Source organism: Tamandua tetradactyla, chromosome 14 (genome assembly GCF_023851605.1).
Source record: "Tamandua tetradactyla isolate mTamTet1 chromosome 14, mTamTet1.pri, whole genome shotgun sequence".
Classification (NCBI taxonomy): domain Eukaryota; kingdom Metazoa; phylum Chordata; class Mammalia; order Pilosa; family Myrmecophagidae; genus Tamandua; species Tamandua tetradactyla.
The window spans coordinates 53157152-53171999 of record NC_135340.1 but is presented as its reverse complement, the minus strand read 5'-3'; the positions used below and the strand labels follow the sequence as shown (position 1 = coordinate 53171999).

Genomic DNA, 14848 nt, shown 5'->3' with positions numbered 1-14848 from the left:
ATGCTCCTTCTTAAATGTTTCTGGGTGCTTAAGTCAGCAACAGACTACACAGTGAAATGTACCATCAATCTTATCCATTGCGGCATTTTGCAGGTTTTTAAGTTTGAGAAAAATTCACATTTAGTTAAATATACTCTGCCAAATGTTTATTATGTAAATTAAAATCAGTGCAAGTTATTTGGTCCCCTGTGAAACTTTTTTTTAAAGTGTCATTTTTTTATGATAACAGAATCAAAGTGGGTATTATCTTTCACAGTGAAATTCCTGATTTTCCTAAAGATCTAAGAGAAACTCTTAATAACCACCCACAAATAGTAACCACAACTTATAAAACTATTGTCAGATTGTCTGAAAAGACTTAACATAATAGTATTAATTAATTCTCAAAGGGCAATCACTGTTTATTTGTTTATTTTTGTATGTGAACAGCTCACAGAAAGGGAGCTGACAATCTGGAAATTTGCACTTTAGTCTCCCAATATTTAGAAAATAAGAAACCAATTTTAAATACAATATAGTTATATGTGTTTATATTTTTATCTTTTCTTTAGCAGACTCGATATGTCTAATATACTGTTTATTCACGTTAAACTTAAAATAATCCCAAACCACTTTACTCACTGTTGAAAAAAATCAGAGGCCAAGAATATGGAAGGAATTTCCTCTTAAACAAAAACATGCTCTTGTATTAAGCCACACAACACAGATATGAAAAATAAAGTTAACGGCTTAAGGGTATTCTTTGGCACCTTATTCTATGGCAACACAAAGAGGGTAAATGTAAGAGTAAGTTTATTCCTACATATACTGTGTGTGCACAAACATGCATGGTATACTTTAAGCATGCACACAGACTTTAAAAAAACTTTTTCTCTTTCTTTATACAAAAATGGGATATTAGATGTTCCTCTGAAACTTACTTCTTTTTAGCTAACACTATACCATAGACACTCCTACAGGTCAAATATAGATATGGCTATATCTAAATATATATGTATGTTTAACTTTATATATAAATAGTATGTATTTGCATTTGATCATATAAAAGTTTATTTGAAATTTTCTTTTTAATAATTTACTCTAATTTAAAAATTTACTCTAAATTTCTTTTTAATAATAATAATTATGCACTATAAATTATTAAACCATTTTCCTACTGATAAACACAGTTTTCAGTTTCTGTTCACCATAAAAATACCGCAATGAACATCTTTTTAACATTCAAATAGTAATGTGTTTTTATTTCTTTGGATAAATCCTTCAAAGTAGAATTGCTCATTCAAAGGGTACAGCATGTACATTTAAAACTTTTAATACTTACAGATTACTTTTCTAAATGATTAGTAATTTACATTCCCACCAGTAATGTATGAAAGTACCTACTTCCCTATGTCCCTGCCATCTCTGGATGATGGTAATTTAACTATTTTGCCAGTCTTCTGGGTGAAGTTGATATAGCTTTGATTTGCACATCTTTATTATTAGTGAGGCTGAAATCTTTTTAGATGTTTGTCAGCCATGTACATTTTCTGAGACTGTCTGGTTCTATCCTTTCCTCATTTCTCTACAAAGCTCTTGTCCCAAGAAAACCACAATTTTTAAGTGTTCTCCATATGCTAGGGTCTGAAACCCTCGTGTGACATATGAACTGCATGCTTTCTTCCAATCTGTGGTGCAGTGCTTCTCAGCAGCCTACACCACGTGCACGGAATGACTGGTGAGAATGGGGTCGCTATAGGGAGCCCTGGGAGGTCAAAGGAAAGCAAGCATTTGAAAAACTCACCATGCCCAATTAGCAGAGATATTTGTTGTTAAAATAATTTAATTATTTTAGACATTAACATGTTAAGACGTTTCTGAAAACCTGGCCAGGAAGCAAAGGGAAAAACGACACTTATTTGTCTGAGCTGTCCAGGTTAACCTGCTGGGGCCATTCAGCGGAGCTCGATACCGAGGTACAGACGAGGCACCTGGGATGTAGGCTCCGGTTTCTAGGACCATAAGCACTTCTGTTGTTAGCAAAGTGGAAGAATGGAGAGTCAAGTGCTCACTGAATTCCATAATAAAAATACATTTCTTATAGGCAAGATTTATAAATAAGCCTAGAGAAAAAGATGATCAACAGGGGTAATCCTTTGGAGCATCTCTAGCCTCACCCGCAGGTCGAAAGGAAGCATCACCAGCATTCCACTGTGGTCCATGAATAAGGCAGCTTCATTATGCTCATATATTTGCCTATTTCGGGGAAGCAGTAGTGGAGTACATAATTCAACAGCTCCTATCAAATTAGAAAAATAATGAATCAGCAGGTTCTCATTCTTCCAAGGAGGCAACTTAAAAGGAACACAAATCTGATAGTTAAGGAATCTGTTACTGGGACTGTTGAAATCATCATCAGTTTCTCTTCCTTCAATTGGCTGAAATGACTGATAATGGAGAGCTCATCTAGATTAAGTTTGTCAATTTAGTCCCATTTCTGACTCCATAAACCAGGTATATTTTAGCAGCAAAGGTATAAATCTTTAAATCAGTTTCTCCACAAGAAAAATAAGCTTAAATTTCACATTATATCAATTGCTTGTAACTGAATTTAAAAGTGAAATATGGTTGTATTCAAATCCACTAACAATACTTTGTAATGATGAACAAACACCTTTTGAGAAGGAATAAGATATTGCTAAAAGGACATACCATGCCTTTTAAAGATGCGGATGATGGTTTCACATACATGTTGCTGTATCTTGGCTGTATGGATTGAGAAGTTGCCCTGAAATATGATCAATTATAATAACATTAGCAAAGTTTATCAAAGAGATGCCATAAAACATTAATAGGTGGCTTGTAGAATGTTCTACATTGTTTATTCCCAGGATCACAAAAGAGATGTTAACATGTCAGTCCATTTTTGAACAAATTCAGGGAGAAGAGACTACATGCTTTGCGACCCATCCTGCTTCGGAACGCATGTCCTTACCTTTCCAGAAAAGGGAAGGCTGCTTGAGTTCAAAGTCCAAGCTCTTAGTCACTTTGATATATGCCTTTCAGAGAGCTAATCAAATACAAATGTTCCCCCTGAGAGCCTCAGACTCTGTGGAGAGATCAAATAACCTAATGGCATCAGGCCCACGCCCAGAGAATTCAGGTGATTCACAGTAGGCCCCTTTAAAACTATGGGACATTTACATATGTTGTAGAAGCTTTCCTTTTCATTTTTTTATTATAAAAGTAATCCCATTTTACTATATAAAATTTACAAACAGAAGAGCAAGAGGCAAAAGTAAAGGAAATCACTCATAACCCCGCAGATACATTTCTTATATTGATGGGCAGGAAAAACTCTTTTGGCTCTTAAAATTTATACTGATCTTTCCCAAATTTTACCTCTACTATCTTCACTACTCTGGCTTTAAAAATTATACTTTTGGGCAGGCAGCGGTGCAAGGTTCAGAAAACAAACCCAGGGCTCCTGCATGGAAGGCGAGCATTCTACACGGAACCACCTGTGCATGCTAAAATTATATCATGTTATAAGCATACAGAAACATATAGGGACTATAACAAATATCTGTGTGCCCATATCCCAGATTTATCAAATTTTCACTGTTATATTGCTTTATAAACCTATTTATAAATTTACAAAATAAATAAATAAAATACTGATGGTGTCCAGACATGGTCGTGCCTCAGAAACTCTTAGGAGCTTTTATATAGATATTCTTGAAATGCCTCACACTGGGAGATTCTGAGTCACTGGAATCGAAGGCCTGGGCATCAGCACAGCCCAAACGCCTTCTAGCAGTTTGGATGCTCTATTGTACTACTTGATCTGAGTCTGAGCTGGTCGGATGCTGCAGGCTTTGGGCAGCTGGGCCAGGGCTTAGCTCCTAGATGTACCGTGCTTAATCTTTTGGGTGGGTGAGGAAGAGGAGTGGGTTAACAACTCCAAGTAAGTGATTAACAGTGTGGCTCATATTCTCAGGATACTGCACATACAAGACTTTGCATACCCTCTTTGGGGCTTCACAGACCTCAGACTAAGACTTATATTGGAGCATTAAAGAACTCTATTAGGAACAAGGGATGGACTGGCTCCTTCCCGTGGGCCAGGGGAAGCTGTCTTTGGGCAGCACGGCTGCTGCGCACCTTCAGGATGTCGCTGTCGTAGGTGTAATCGATGGCAGGGGGCACGCGCTGGGAGAAGAGGTGGGCCATCATGGTGCGGTAGGCCTTGCCATCCACGTTGGCCAGGGTGTGGTGCAGCACCTCGTGCAGCTCTGACTCCTCCATCTGCGGCGGTGGCAGCAGCTCACTCCGGAGCAGCTCGGTGGCTGTCGGCCGCTTGGCAGGGTCATGGTTCAGCAGCCAGGAGATGACAGACCTCTGAAAGGAAACCCCAGGCACACCACTGAGGGGACACGGTGGGAATACTCAGCATTCTCCTGACAACTCAGTGGTTAGTCAGGCTGAAGAAAAGAGATCACAATTCTTGCACTCAGGGTGAACTTTAATGGCTATTTATGAAATCTCGGAATTTGTCATTTTCTTTCTATACTTTGTCATGGCCACAGAGTTCTGCAACAATGTAATATGATCATTTGTTAAAAGGTGGAGGCCCTTTTTATATTTTATTGTCACAGCCAACTAAAAAAATCTTCAACTTAACAAATATAGAGAAGTACTATTAGCTTAGGCCTTATAAACACAGTGCAAAGAAATAAAATAAAACAAATGCTTTAGATGTCTAATTTTAGTAAACATCATGATGCATATTAGCTGCTGGACTCCTTAAGGCAATGTAATGTATTTTCATTTTTTTTTCCATGTATTTGTATTGACACCATTCCCTTGAATCCTTTTGATTTACATTACTTATTTGTTATACCTCCACAGCTAAAACATCATTAAGCAGGGAACCACTTACCAGCAATCTAAGCTTTTGAATAGTTCCTTAATGATTCTTAATTCTCTGGTTTATAAGGCATTAGAGGAATATCTGAGACCAGAATACCTCAATTTCTGGATGAAGCTTATATTAATCATTTTTTAATTATATATCTTTAAAATGCTTTCCCTTCCACCTCCTATTCTTGTCTTAGGCTGAGATAAAAACATAGCTAATTGCTTTTTTTGTGATGTGGCAGTTTTATATTATCATGAAAGAAACTGACATGATGTAGCCTCTATGAAAATTTAGGTTGAAATAAACTGATGAAAGCAATAAAACCCTATTTAGCAAAATGGGCTCTTGTTATACCGCGTATTTTCTACGTGTGGTAATGGTAATGACTGTATTATACTCAGACTATATGTTCTTCCTATGTTGCCTCCTTTCAGACACACAGCAATGATGATGATGTCAGTGGCGGCTGTGGTGCCAATTATTTTGCAGTCTAAACCCAAGTGCTCAAGGGAACCAAAGACATCTGATGAGAAGAGAACAACCATCTTTGAGATCTTGTCTTTGTATAGCTGCACTCACGCTTGTAGTTTCTAGTCCAATAATGTTTCTATGCCATGACAGCTGTTGACATGTGGAAATACTGAATAAAATGACCTTGTTATAGGTAAAGATTATGAAATGAACATTTATTTATGACATCCAGAAACACAACAAATGATTCAGCTCAAATAAGAAACATGACAATGTACTTTCTAATGGCCCTTCGCCATTTAAATATACGAGGCAGAATGGGGATTTAGATCCATATATAAATGTCTTGCTAAACACTGCCGAATTACAGAATGTTAGTGTTAATACAAAAAAAAGTTTATTTAATTCTTTCAGTTTTACAGGTGAGGAAAATTAAACTCTAAAAAAGTAAAGTGACATGTCCAGCGAGATACATAACCCATAAGCAAGAATAGCAAACGAATGTATTGTTCTATCTAGGTTTCTGTTCTCAATGCTCATAATGTAAATAAGAAATTCTGCCTTGATTATAATTGTGAAGAAAAGTCAGCTTAAGTACAAAACTTCCACATGACAAGAGAATTAACCACTTCAGCAGGTGGTCTCACCAAGACAAGCAATCAGCACTGAGAAGAGAAGGCACATCAGAAACTCCACACAAATTCACTAACAATTATCCTCTCCTATTAGCTAGAAGCCAATATTAACTTATGAGATGATTTACATAGACACACACTCAGATATTAATGGTGCGGAGAAGAAATTATTTTGCTTTAAAATACTGTAACATCAAATTGCCTAGAAATTTCAACCCTCCCCCTTTTCTAATTTAAGCCACTTCAATTATGAAGCAGAACAAATGCAGTTTTCTTAACTGATATTCTTCTTTTCTTGAAATTCCAAGCCTTATTTGAAACAATGAGGTGTAAAAGCATTCTTTTTGTTTCAACAGCTCAGCCCAGGGTCTAAATAGTATTTCAAAAGCACAGTGAACCAACAAAAGAACCTGTAGTTTGTTAATTTTCTATGCCAGCCCTTGGCATCTTTATGGTGTATTTTCAAGTCTAATAACATTTTAAGTGCTTCATCTCTTGAGTTTTTTCCCCATGTTGTTCCCAGGACACAAGAGAATGAGTGGCAGAAGATTACTAATTGAAAAAGAACAGAAATAGTAATTAAAACCCAAGACTGAAGACATAGTAATTAAAGCATCAGAAAATTACCTGCTTTGTATGCTCTCCATCAGTGAAGTCTTCTGGAAACTTAGGCGAAGTGGGCTAAAAGGATATTATATTCAAATCAGCAAATGTTTGGCAGACTGCCACAGTGAAAGCATTTATTCACTGGGAGTCGGAAAAGCAAAAAATAGAAATAAAAATTTGCTAACAAGGGAAAACTGAGGTGATAACCTTCTTGAACCCCAATGTCCATACTTCCAAATACACACATATCATTTTAATACAAACATTACTCAAGGGTTAGCCTAGGTTTATAGAAATGCCTCATCTGAGAAAGAAGTATTTTAAAGCCTAACATTTCAGAGAAAGACAAAGTAGCTTTATTAAACACATAGATGAAAAAAGGCAAAACACCAAATCACCAATGTGGAGAAAAATATTAACTCTAAAAGCTCTATCTCTCCAAAGCTTTTGAATTTCTGGTAACTAGGACAGCAATTATAACACTAACTCGACAGTTTAAGAACTCTTGAAATGAAGAAAGAAACATGAATTTTAAACTTAAATAAATGCTCTTCATCAAGGACAATCATCTAAGAGCACTGTCAAGTCAAGGCAAGGACACTTTACTACTCCTTTACTATATGAACACAGTTGTCCATGCTGAATTGGCGGTAAAATAATTCAATGGTTTTCCAAAATATCTAGAGGACTATTCTTAGTTACACTGTGCATGATTTCATCTACTGGACTCTCCTGTTGCGCTCTGCTCAGGAAGGAAGAAGACAGTTCTCCAAACCTCTTGCTCATAAATATCTGAATCTAAATCACCCTCAACCAAACATTACTCTCAACTTAAATCTTATTGCCATATTCTAATAGGTAACCTTGATCTCATACAATATAACGTTAGTCTCTTTTAGTTTGGGCAACCACAGAGACAAATGATTAACCCCAGAACACAAATGCAGATTTCACTGGGGGAAAAAGTAAGTTCAATTCGAGTGGTGGATATTTTCTCAGGTCCCTTTTTACTTCTGGTCATTGAGGTATTCTTTAAGCATTACTATTTCAGGTTCATTCAGCAGGAATCTATTTTTTTTTTAAATATATATATTTAAAAACTTTATTGAGACATAATTTATATAACATAAAATAACCCACTTTATGGGTACAACTCAATAATTTTCAGTAAGTTGTTGAGCTGTGCAACCATGATCATAGTTGTTTTTCTTTTTTTATCACATAGTTGTATATTCATCACGATCATTTCTTAGAACATTTGCATCAATTCAGAGAAGAAATTGAGGAAGTCCATACCCCTGGGAGTCATGTCCCACATAGAGAGAGGGAGGGCAGTACATTTGCTTGTCGTGTTGGCTGAGAGAGAGAGGCCACATCTGAGTAACAAAAGAGGTTCTCTTGGGGGTGACTCTTAGGCCTAATTTTAAGTAGGTTTAGTCTATGCTTTGCGGAGTTAAGTTTCATATGAACAAACCCCAAGATTGGGGGCTCAGCATATTGCTTTGATTGTCCCCATCCGCAGGAATCTTTTAATTTCTAGAACTAAATTGTCATAATCCTTATTATCCATTACTACTGCTGTAACTGTTTTGATAAGTACAATTTTTAAAACTCCTTTTTTGTTTTAATATCAAGAGTGAAATCTCTCAAAACAATTTTTTTAAAGGCAACTATCATCAAAAAACAAATAAAACTAGGGAAAGTTTTTCACCACTGGAGATGCATAAGCAGAAGGAGATTTCCACTCACTAGAAATACAGAAGAGAGACCAGTAAGATCCCTTCCAGGTGGTAAAAGTCTTTGACCATCAAAACTGCTATCCTAAGAACTCAAGCAAAGTGACTTCCCCTGCTTTGAAAAATGCTTACCTGCAAATAGGAGAACAATTTAACCTAGTATGCCTCAGCAACCGAGTTTCTATATTATCAATATCAGAGAATCCCTTTACCTTGAATTCAGATTTTCATGCAAAAGATTCAGGTTACTGGAAATTTAGGCAATGAAACATCTGATACATACATCTCTGAGCTGGTTGAGAACAAAGATCCTTTCTGAGGCCGTGACCATGGGATGATAAGACATCTCGAAGAAGATAATACCCAGGCTGAAGAGATCCACTTTCTGAGGGAGAAAAACCAAATGTATTTAAAGACTTTGATAAGAAAGTATAATTTACCAGGGAATTGTAGGATAAGCAGCGTTAGCTGGAAGGAATAAAGTTGGCATTAATGAAAAAACAAGCCACACTAGAAAAATTAGGTTTGTTCTAAAAAATCACAGCTATAAAGTCTAAATGAGAGATCTTAAATTTAAATTATGGTAAGATAATTTGATCTGATTTCGGTCAACACTTGTCTTGAAAATGAATTTAGGGCAGGCCATGGTGGTTCAGCAGGCGGAGTTCTCGTCTGCTATGTCAGAGACCCAGGTTCAATTCCCAGTGCCTGCCCATAGACAAACCAAAACCAAAACCAAAACCAAAACCAAAACAAACAAAACAAAAAGAAAATGAATTTAACTGATTTAGCTATACACACAGATGTGGATAAATACTAGTTGAAGATTTAAAATAATAGCTAAAAGAGAAAGGGCAGCTGAGATATGTCATTAGAATTTGCTTTGTTTGCATCTTAACCAACCCTCCTTGTTGGTCTGAAGCTTTATGCACCCCAGAAAAAGCCATGTTTTAACCCTGAGCCAATCTTGTGGGGGTAGCAGTTTCTTTTAATCCTGATCCATTATTGTAGGGTGATGATGTGACACGTTAAATTGTGGGTGTGACCTTTTGATTAGATGGAGATGTGACTCTGCCCATTCAAGGTGGGTTTTGATTAGTTTACTGAAATTCTTTAAAAGGGGAAACATTTTGAAGAAACCTCAGAGCAGACCCAGAGGTTGCGGCAGAGTTGACTGAGCCAATGTAGACTTTAGTGATCAATACAGGAATAGCCTAGGTGCGCAACAAAGACTCACAGAAATAGCCAAAACCTAAAGAGAAGAAATCTCTGGCCCTGGCAGATGCTAAGCTAAAAGATGAAATCCAGAGTTTCGTCCTAGATCAGTGTCTGTGAATGCCCACAGAGGCTTCGCTCAGAAGCTGGAAGTGACGACACGGAACAAGGGCCAGCAGACGCCAGCCACGTGCCTTCCCAGATCACCCTTCCTTGAGCCAAGGTACCTTTCTCTGGATGCCTTAGTAAGGACATATTTATGGCCTTAGAACATGTAAACTTGTAACTTATTAAGTTCCCCTTTTAAAAGTCGTTCCATTTCTGGTATATTGCATTATGGCAGCTTAATAAACTAATACAGCTCTCAAAAGGGAAACACTGACCAAAATCAGCAGCTGAGAGCAAAGTCTTACTAATGAGGAATGAAAAGTTACAAAACAGGTTTGGAAAGATCAAGTGAATGGTTTTAACAAAATATGGAAATGCAATTAAAGAAGACAATGGGTAAGACAGTACAGAGAAAATCTAAGCTATGGCGCTGCGAAGGCTAGGATGACCCTCAGAAAGCAGTGTGTCTGAGGAAGCCAGGTTCATAATCCATCTTGGGGAAGGACAGAACTTATTTTAAATTGCCTTGGGTCATTCTGTACCACGCAAAGTGGTACAGAAGCTACTTTCAAGGAAAAGTTTTAAAAATAAATTCTGCAGACACAAAAGGACAAATATTGTATGCTCTCACGGATCTGAAATAATTAGAATAAGCAAACTCATAGAATCTGTATCTAGAATGTAGGTTACCAGGGGACACAGTGAGGATAGGAAATTGGAAGTTAAGGCTTAAAATGTACAGAGTTCCTATTTGGAAAGATGGAAATGCTTTGGTAATAATGGTGGTGGTGATGGTAGCATAAATTACATTCACAACATGAATGTAATTTACAGCACTGAAATACATATATCTGAATGTGATTAAAAAGGGAAATGTTAGATTGTATATATGGTAACAGAATAAAATTTTTTAAAAAAATTCACAGAACTACACTATGCAAACAGTGAACCCCAAGTCAAATCATGGTCCATAGTTAATAGCATAATTATAAAACCGTGCTACATCAATTGTAAAAAATTTTCCACACCAATGCAAGGTGTTAATAATAGTGTGGTATATGGGAATCGTGTATTTTAAGCAAGATTGTTCTGTAAACCACAACTTCTCTAAAAAAGAAAAAAGAATTTTGACTCAAGGATCAGTATGAAAGCCTACCAAATGATCACTAGTGATCTCTGAAGTCTTAAAAAACAAACATTCATTGTGACATCTTCTAGACCTCACAGGTGGTAGAAAATTGGAACATATGAAAAGCACCAAGAGCAAAACAGAAATCATGTATAACTACACCACTGAGGGATATTTACTATATGATGTTTAAGATATACCCACTTTGCATTTTTTTCTCTATATACACACATGCACATTCTACAAAACTACTGTTTGCAACTTTTATTCACTTAAAACAGCAAGAGTATTTTTCAATATTATGTCATTTTTCTTAAAGAGGCTTCCATAACATGATTTTAATGACATACAGATTCAATTACATGGATGTTTCATAATTTATTTAACCCGATCCCTGTTTTTTTAAAGTTTCTTTCTTTTTTTTTTTAACATGGGCAGGCACCGGGAATCGAACCTGGGTCCTCTGGCATCGCAGGCAAGCATTCCTGCCTGCTGAGCCACCGTGGCTCGCCCAAGTTTCATTATTTTTCACTGTTGTAAATAATGCTGTGTGGGCCTCTTTTACATAAATCTTTTTGGACATCCCTCATTGTTTCCTTTGTATAACTTTCTAAAGTCAAGGCTACTGGACGAAAGAGCAGAGTACTTGTACGCATTTCATGACACTGTCACACTGACATCAGAAAGATGACACTAAATGTGCCCGCCCACGCTATGGTGTGTGCACGACAACTCCCCATAATCTCACTCTTACCCTCACTGACTGCTTGGAGGTCTGTTTCAAATTTAGATACTTTTATGTCACTGCCCAAAGCACCCTGTCAGAAGCAAAACTCAGGCTTGAGTTTCTACTACAGGCCTAAGAATAGGCTTTGATGGAAATTTCCTGCTACTTAAAAAAAATGTTGCTCTACACTCTTGCCCTAAGTGATCTCATCTAGTCATGTGGCTTTCAATCCCATCTCTGGACTGATGACTTAAATATATACCTCTGACTCTGACCCTCATCTCCAAACTCAAGTCCTGGGTCTCTAAGAACCTACTGGACAACTCTAAATGGATTTCTCACCAGACATTTCAAACTTAGTATGTCTCGAACTGAATTTTCTGGCCATCTTCTCCTCCTACTCCATGTATCTTTTCCACAGCCTTCCTCATCTCAGTCAACAACCTTTACTCAGTTCCTCTAGGCAGAAACCTGGGGACTATACTTTTTTTCCTTCCTTTTCCTCACCCAGTATCCACTCCACTGGAAAATTCTGTCAGCTTTCTTCCAAAGTGTATCTCAAATCAGCATAGTTCTATCTCTACTGCTACCACTCTAGTTCCAGCTATCAGCCTCTCTACCTGGACTTCTGCAAAGTGTCCTGGGAGTGGCTACAGAAAATTCTTGTACAAAATTCTTCAATGGTTCCCTATGCACTTTAAATAAAATCCCCACTCCTACTGCCGCTAATCTGGCCCTGACTGATCTGATCCTGTCTTCTTTTCCAGCCTCATTTCTTGCCTCTCTCCATCTGTTCCTTACCATGCTCTACTTACGTTGGCTTTCTGTGAGTCTCCTAAATGTGCCAAGCTCTCTCCCAACCAGCGTCTTCTCTTCATGCATGCTGCTTCCTCTGCTTCACCCCCTTTTCCCTCCAAGGTACATCTCTACCTCTAGTCTTGCATGGCTTGTCCTTCCCATCCTTTATTCTTGGGGGAGCTTCTCTTATCAGCCTATCTAAAGAAGATGCTCTCCTGTTGTTCTCTTGTCACTGAACTCAATTTCTTTTCTTAAAACTTATCAAAATTTGTGATTATTTCTTTTGTTTCTGACTTGTTTATCATCTGTTTTATCTACTATTACATAGGCCCCTGAGGACAGGGGCCACATCTGTTTTATTCATTTGGCCGGCATATTCTCTGTGTTTCTGGAGCCTGGCTGGGGGTCCTTCTAGCAGAGGAGTTAGTTTCATTCTTTTTTTTTTTTTTTTTATTAGATGAACTCATTTATTTGACACGTGAAATTAGGCTAAGAAAAATATATGCAATGGCAAAAAAAAGAATCATATTCTCACACTACTTGAACATGCAGAGTGGTCAAAAGTGGAATGGATCCATTGTGGAATGGATCCCAGGACTGAATGCCAAAAATACCCTGAACAGATAAATTTCAGGCTTCTAACTTTACTGAATCCAGTACTGAACGGGCTTCTTTATATTCCTCAGCTTCTTCCAAGACTTTTTCACTTTCTAATAACTGCAGAAGATCAGTGTATGCAGCTTCCAACCTACGCTGGGATCTCGGATCATCATGCGGGACTCTTGTAGGATTTCTGCCTGCTTTTTAATGGCATGATTTTCGCCATCTTCAGCTCTCATTTTTTCAACCTTTTCTTCTTGTTGTTTAGCTTCTTTTTCATACATCACTTTTTCCTTGATCAATCTCTTTACCACGCCAGTTTTGATCTTGATCTGCCTGACGCGAGGATCCGCCATAGTCTCTGGGGCGCCGTGGAGGGAGGGGCGGAAAGCCGGGGTAACCGCGGAGGGAGACGGCGCGGAGCACTAGCTCATTTGATGGCTGTATGGTAAGCCTCTTTTTTATTTTGAATGGGCAGGCACCGGGAATTAAACCCGGGTCTCTGGCATGGCAGGCGAGAACTCTGCCTGCTGAGCCACTGTGGCCCACCCTATGGTAAGCCTCTTGACAGCAATGCTGTGGCTTCTTTTCACCAGGGGGGCTCGCATATCTGTTAAATGAATGCGTGAATGCTCATAACTATTTCAGTTAGTATCTAAATATCAAATGCAGTGATCTTGATGTTCTTACTATTATCTAACTCTTCAAAGCTTTGCTTCCCCCACAAAGGGTTCCCTTTTACCTGGTTGTATGCAGATTTGGTGCTTCCCTGGACCTCTGGGCTTACGTATAAGGCAGTGCCCACCATCCCAGTCAAATGGCCTGTGTGAAGGAAGACAGAGGGAAAGCTTTCCAATAACAAGACTTATGGTTAAGGCAGATTTTTATCAAAAATAAAATTTCTGAGGGACTGAAGCATAATATGTAACAATCTGTTCACTGTTCACACTACTCCCAGGAAGAAGCGGAATGCACTTTATGAAATGACACACCCCAGGTCCCATATGCGCACGCACTCTGTCCCGCATGGAGGTCTTGCCGTTGCAGAGGAGGGACAGTGCAGACAAAGGAGACTCCAGACAGGCCAGGTTGGGAGGAAGCCCCACATTACCATTTGGTCTTAAGCAAAATGTAACTGCCTGTCCTTGGGAGGCAATTATTCAACTAACCTAAGCTCTAATTTCTTAGAGTGTTGAAGTACAATTAACATAGTGAAAAGGAAAAAAAAAATTTTGGCAATTTCATAATTTTGTTTATTTAATGAATACCTACCATTTGCTTTACAATAATCTTTATTAAATGGGAAATAGGTTTCAAGTTAATAATTCTCTTGCTCTGTTTTAATACACCAATTAAATATCTAACTTTTGCATTTACCTGAAGGGTCTAATTTAATTACTTGGTCTCCTGTCTGATCATCTTGTTTGCCGTCGGCCTAAAAATGCAAATAAACCAATATCAAATTAAACGTTATATTCCCTGAGAATCGTTTATCTTTTTCTAAATAAAGACTGAGAAAAAATATTACATTGAAATTAGAATAATTATAATGATATGTTTTGCAAGTTTTGTTTTGTTTTGTTAATCTACTAATAAAGGGCTCAGCAGAAGCCCAGATGAAATCACAAGGGAGAAGGGCAAGGACAGAAGAACTCTTCCTTCAGGACAGAAAACTGGAAAGTTTAAAGAAATTGACTTTTCATATTGCAAATTCCAAAACCAAATCTATTTATTAGGAAGAAAAAGAGCATATTAAAAAAAATAACAAACCACTATACCAGACTCATCTTTCTTTCCCATTGCTAACGATTTTTCAGGATCATTTTTTATTCTTCTTTCCTAGAGGTTGGTCATCAAATCTATTCTATTGTTACTGAAAGCACCTCCATGGAAGCCTTGCTTTCCTCTACCGTCTCTGCAATA

At 37.6% G+C, this 14848-nt stretch overlaps 1 protein-coding gene and 1 pseudogene across 1 annotated transcript in view; both read right to left on the bottom strand.

The window, feature by feature from the left end:
* Positions 1–14848, bottom strand: part of EIF2AK4 (eukaryotic translation initiation factor 2 alpha kinase 4) — a 120787-nt gene that overhangs the window by 39573 nt on the left and 66366 nt on the right. The window contains exons 17-23 of the mRNA XM_077127431.1: positions 14303–14360; positions 13668–13747; positions 8632–8733; positions 6634–6687; positions 4144–4380; positions 2692–2767; positions 2157–2278 (exon numbers count right to left, since the gene is read on the bottom strand). Of these exons, the coding sequence (XP_076983546.1) occupies positions 2157–2278; positions 2692–2767; positions 4144–4380; positions 6634–6687; positions 8632–8733; positions 13668–13747; positions 14303–14360 (729 nt within the window). The remainder of the gene's footprint in view (positions 1–2156; positions 2279–2691; positions 2768–4143; positions 4381–6633; positions 6688–8631; positions 8734–13667; positions 13748–14302; positions 14361–14848) is intronic.
* On the bottom strand, positions 8744–13658 carry LOC143655903 (tubulin-specific chaperone A pseudogene; annotated as a pseudogene).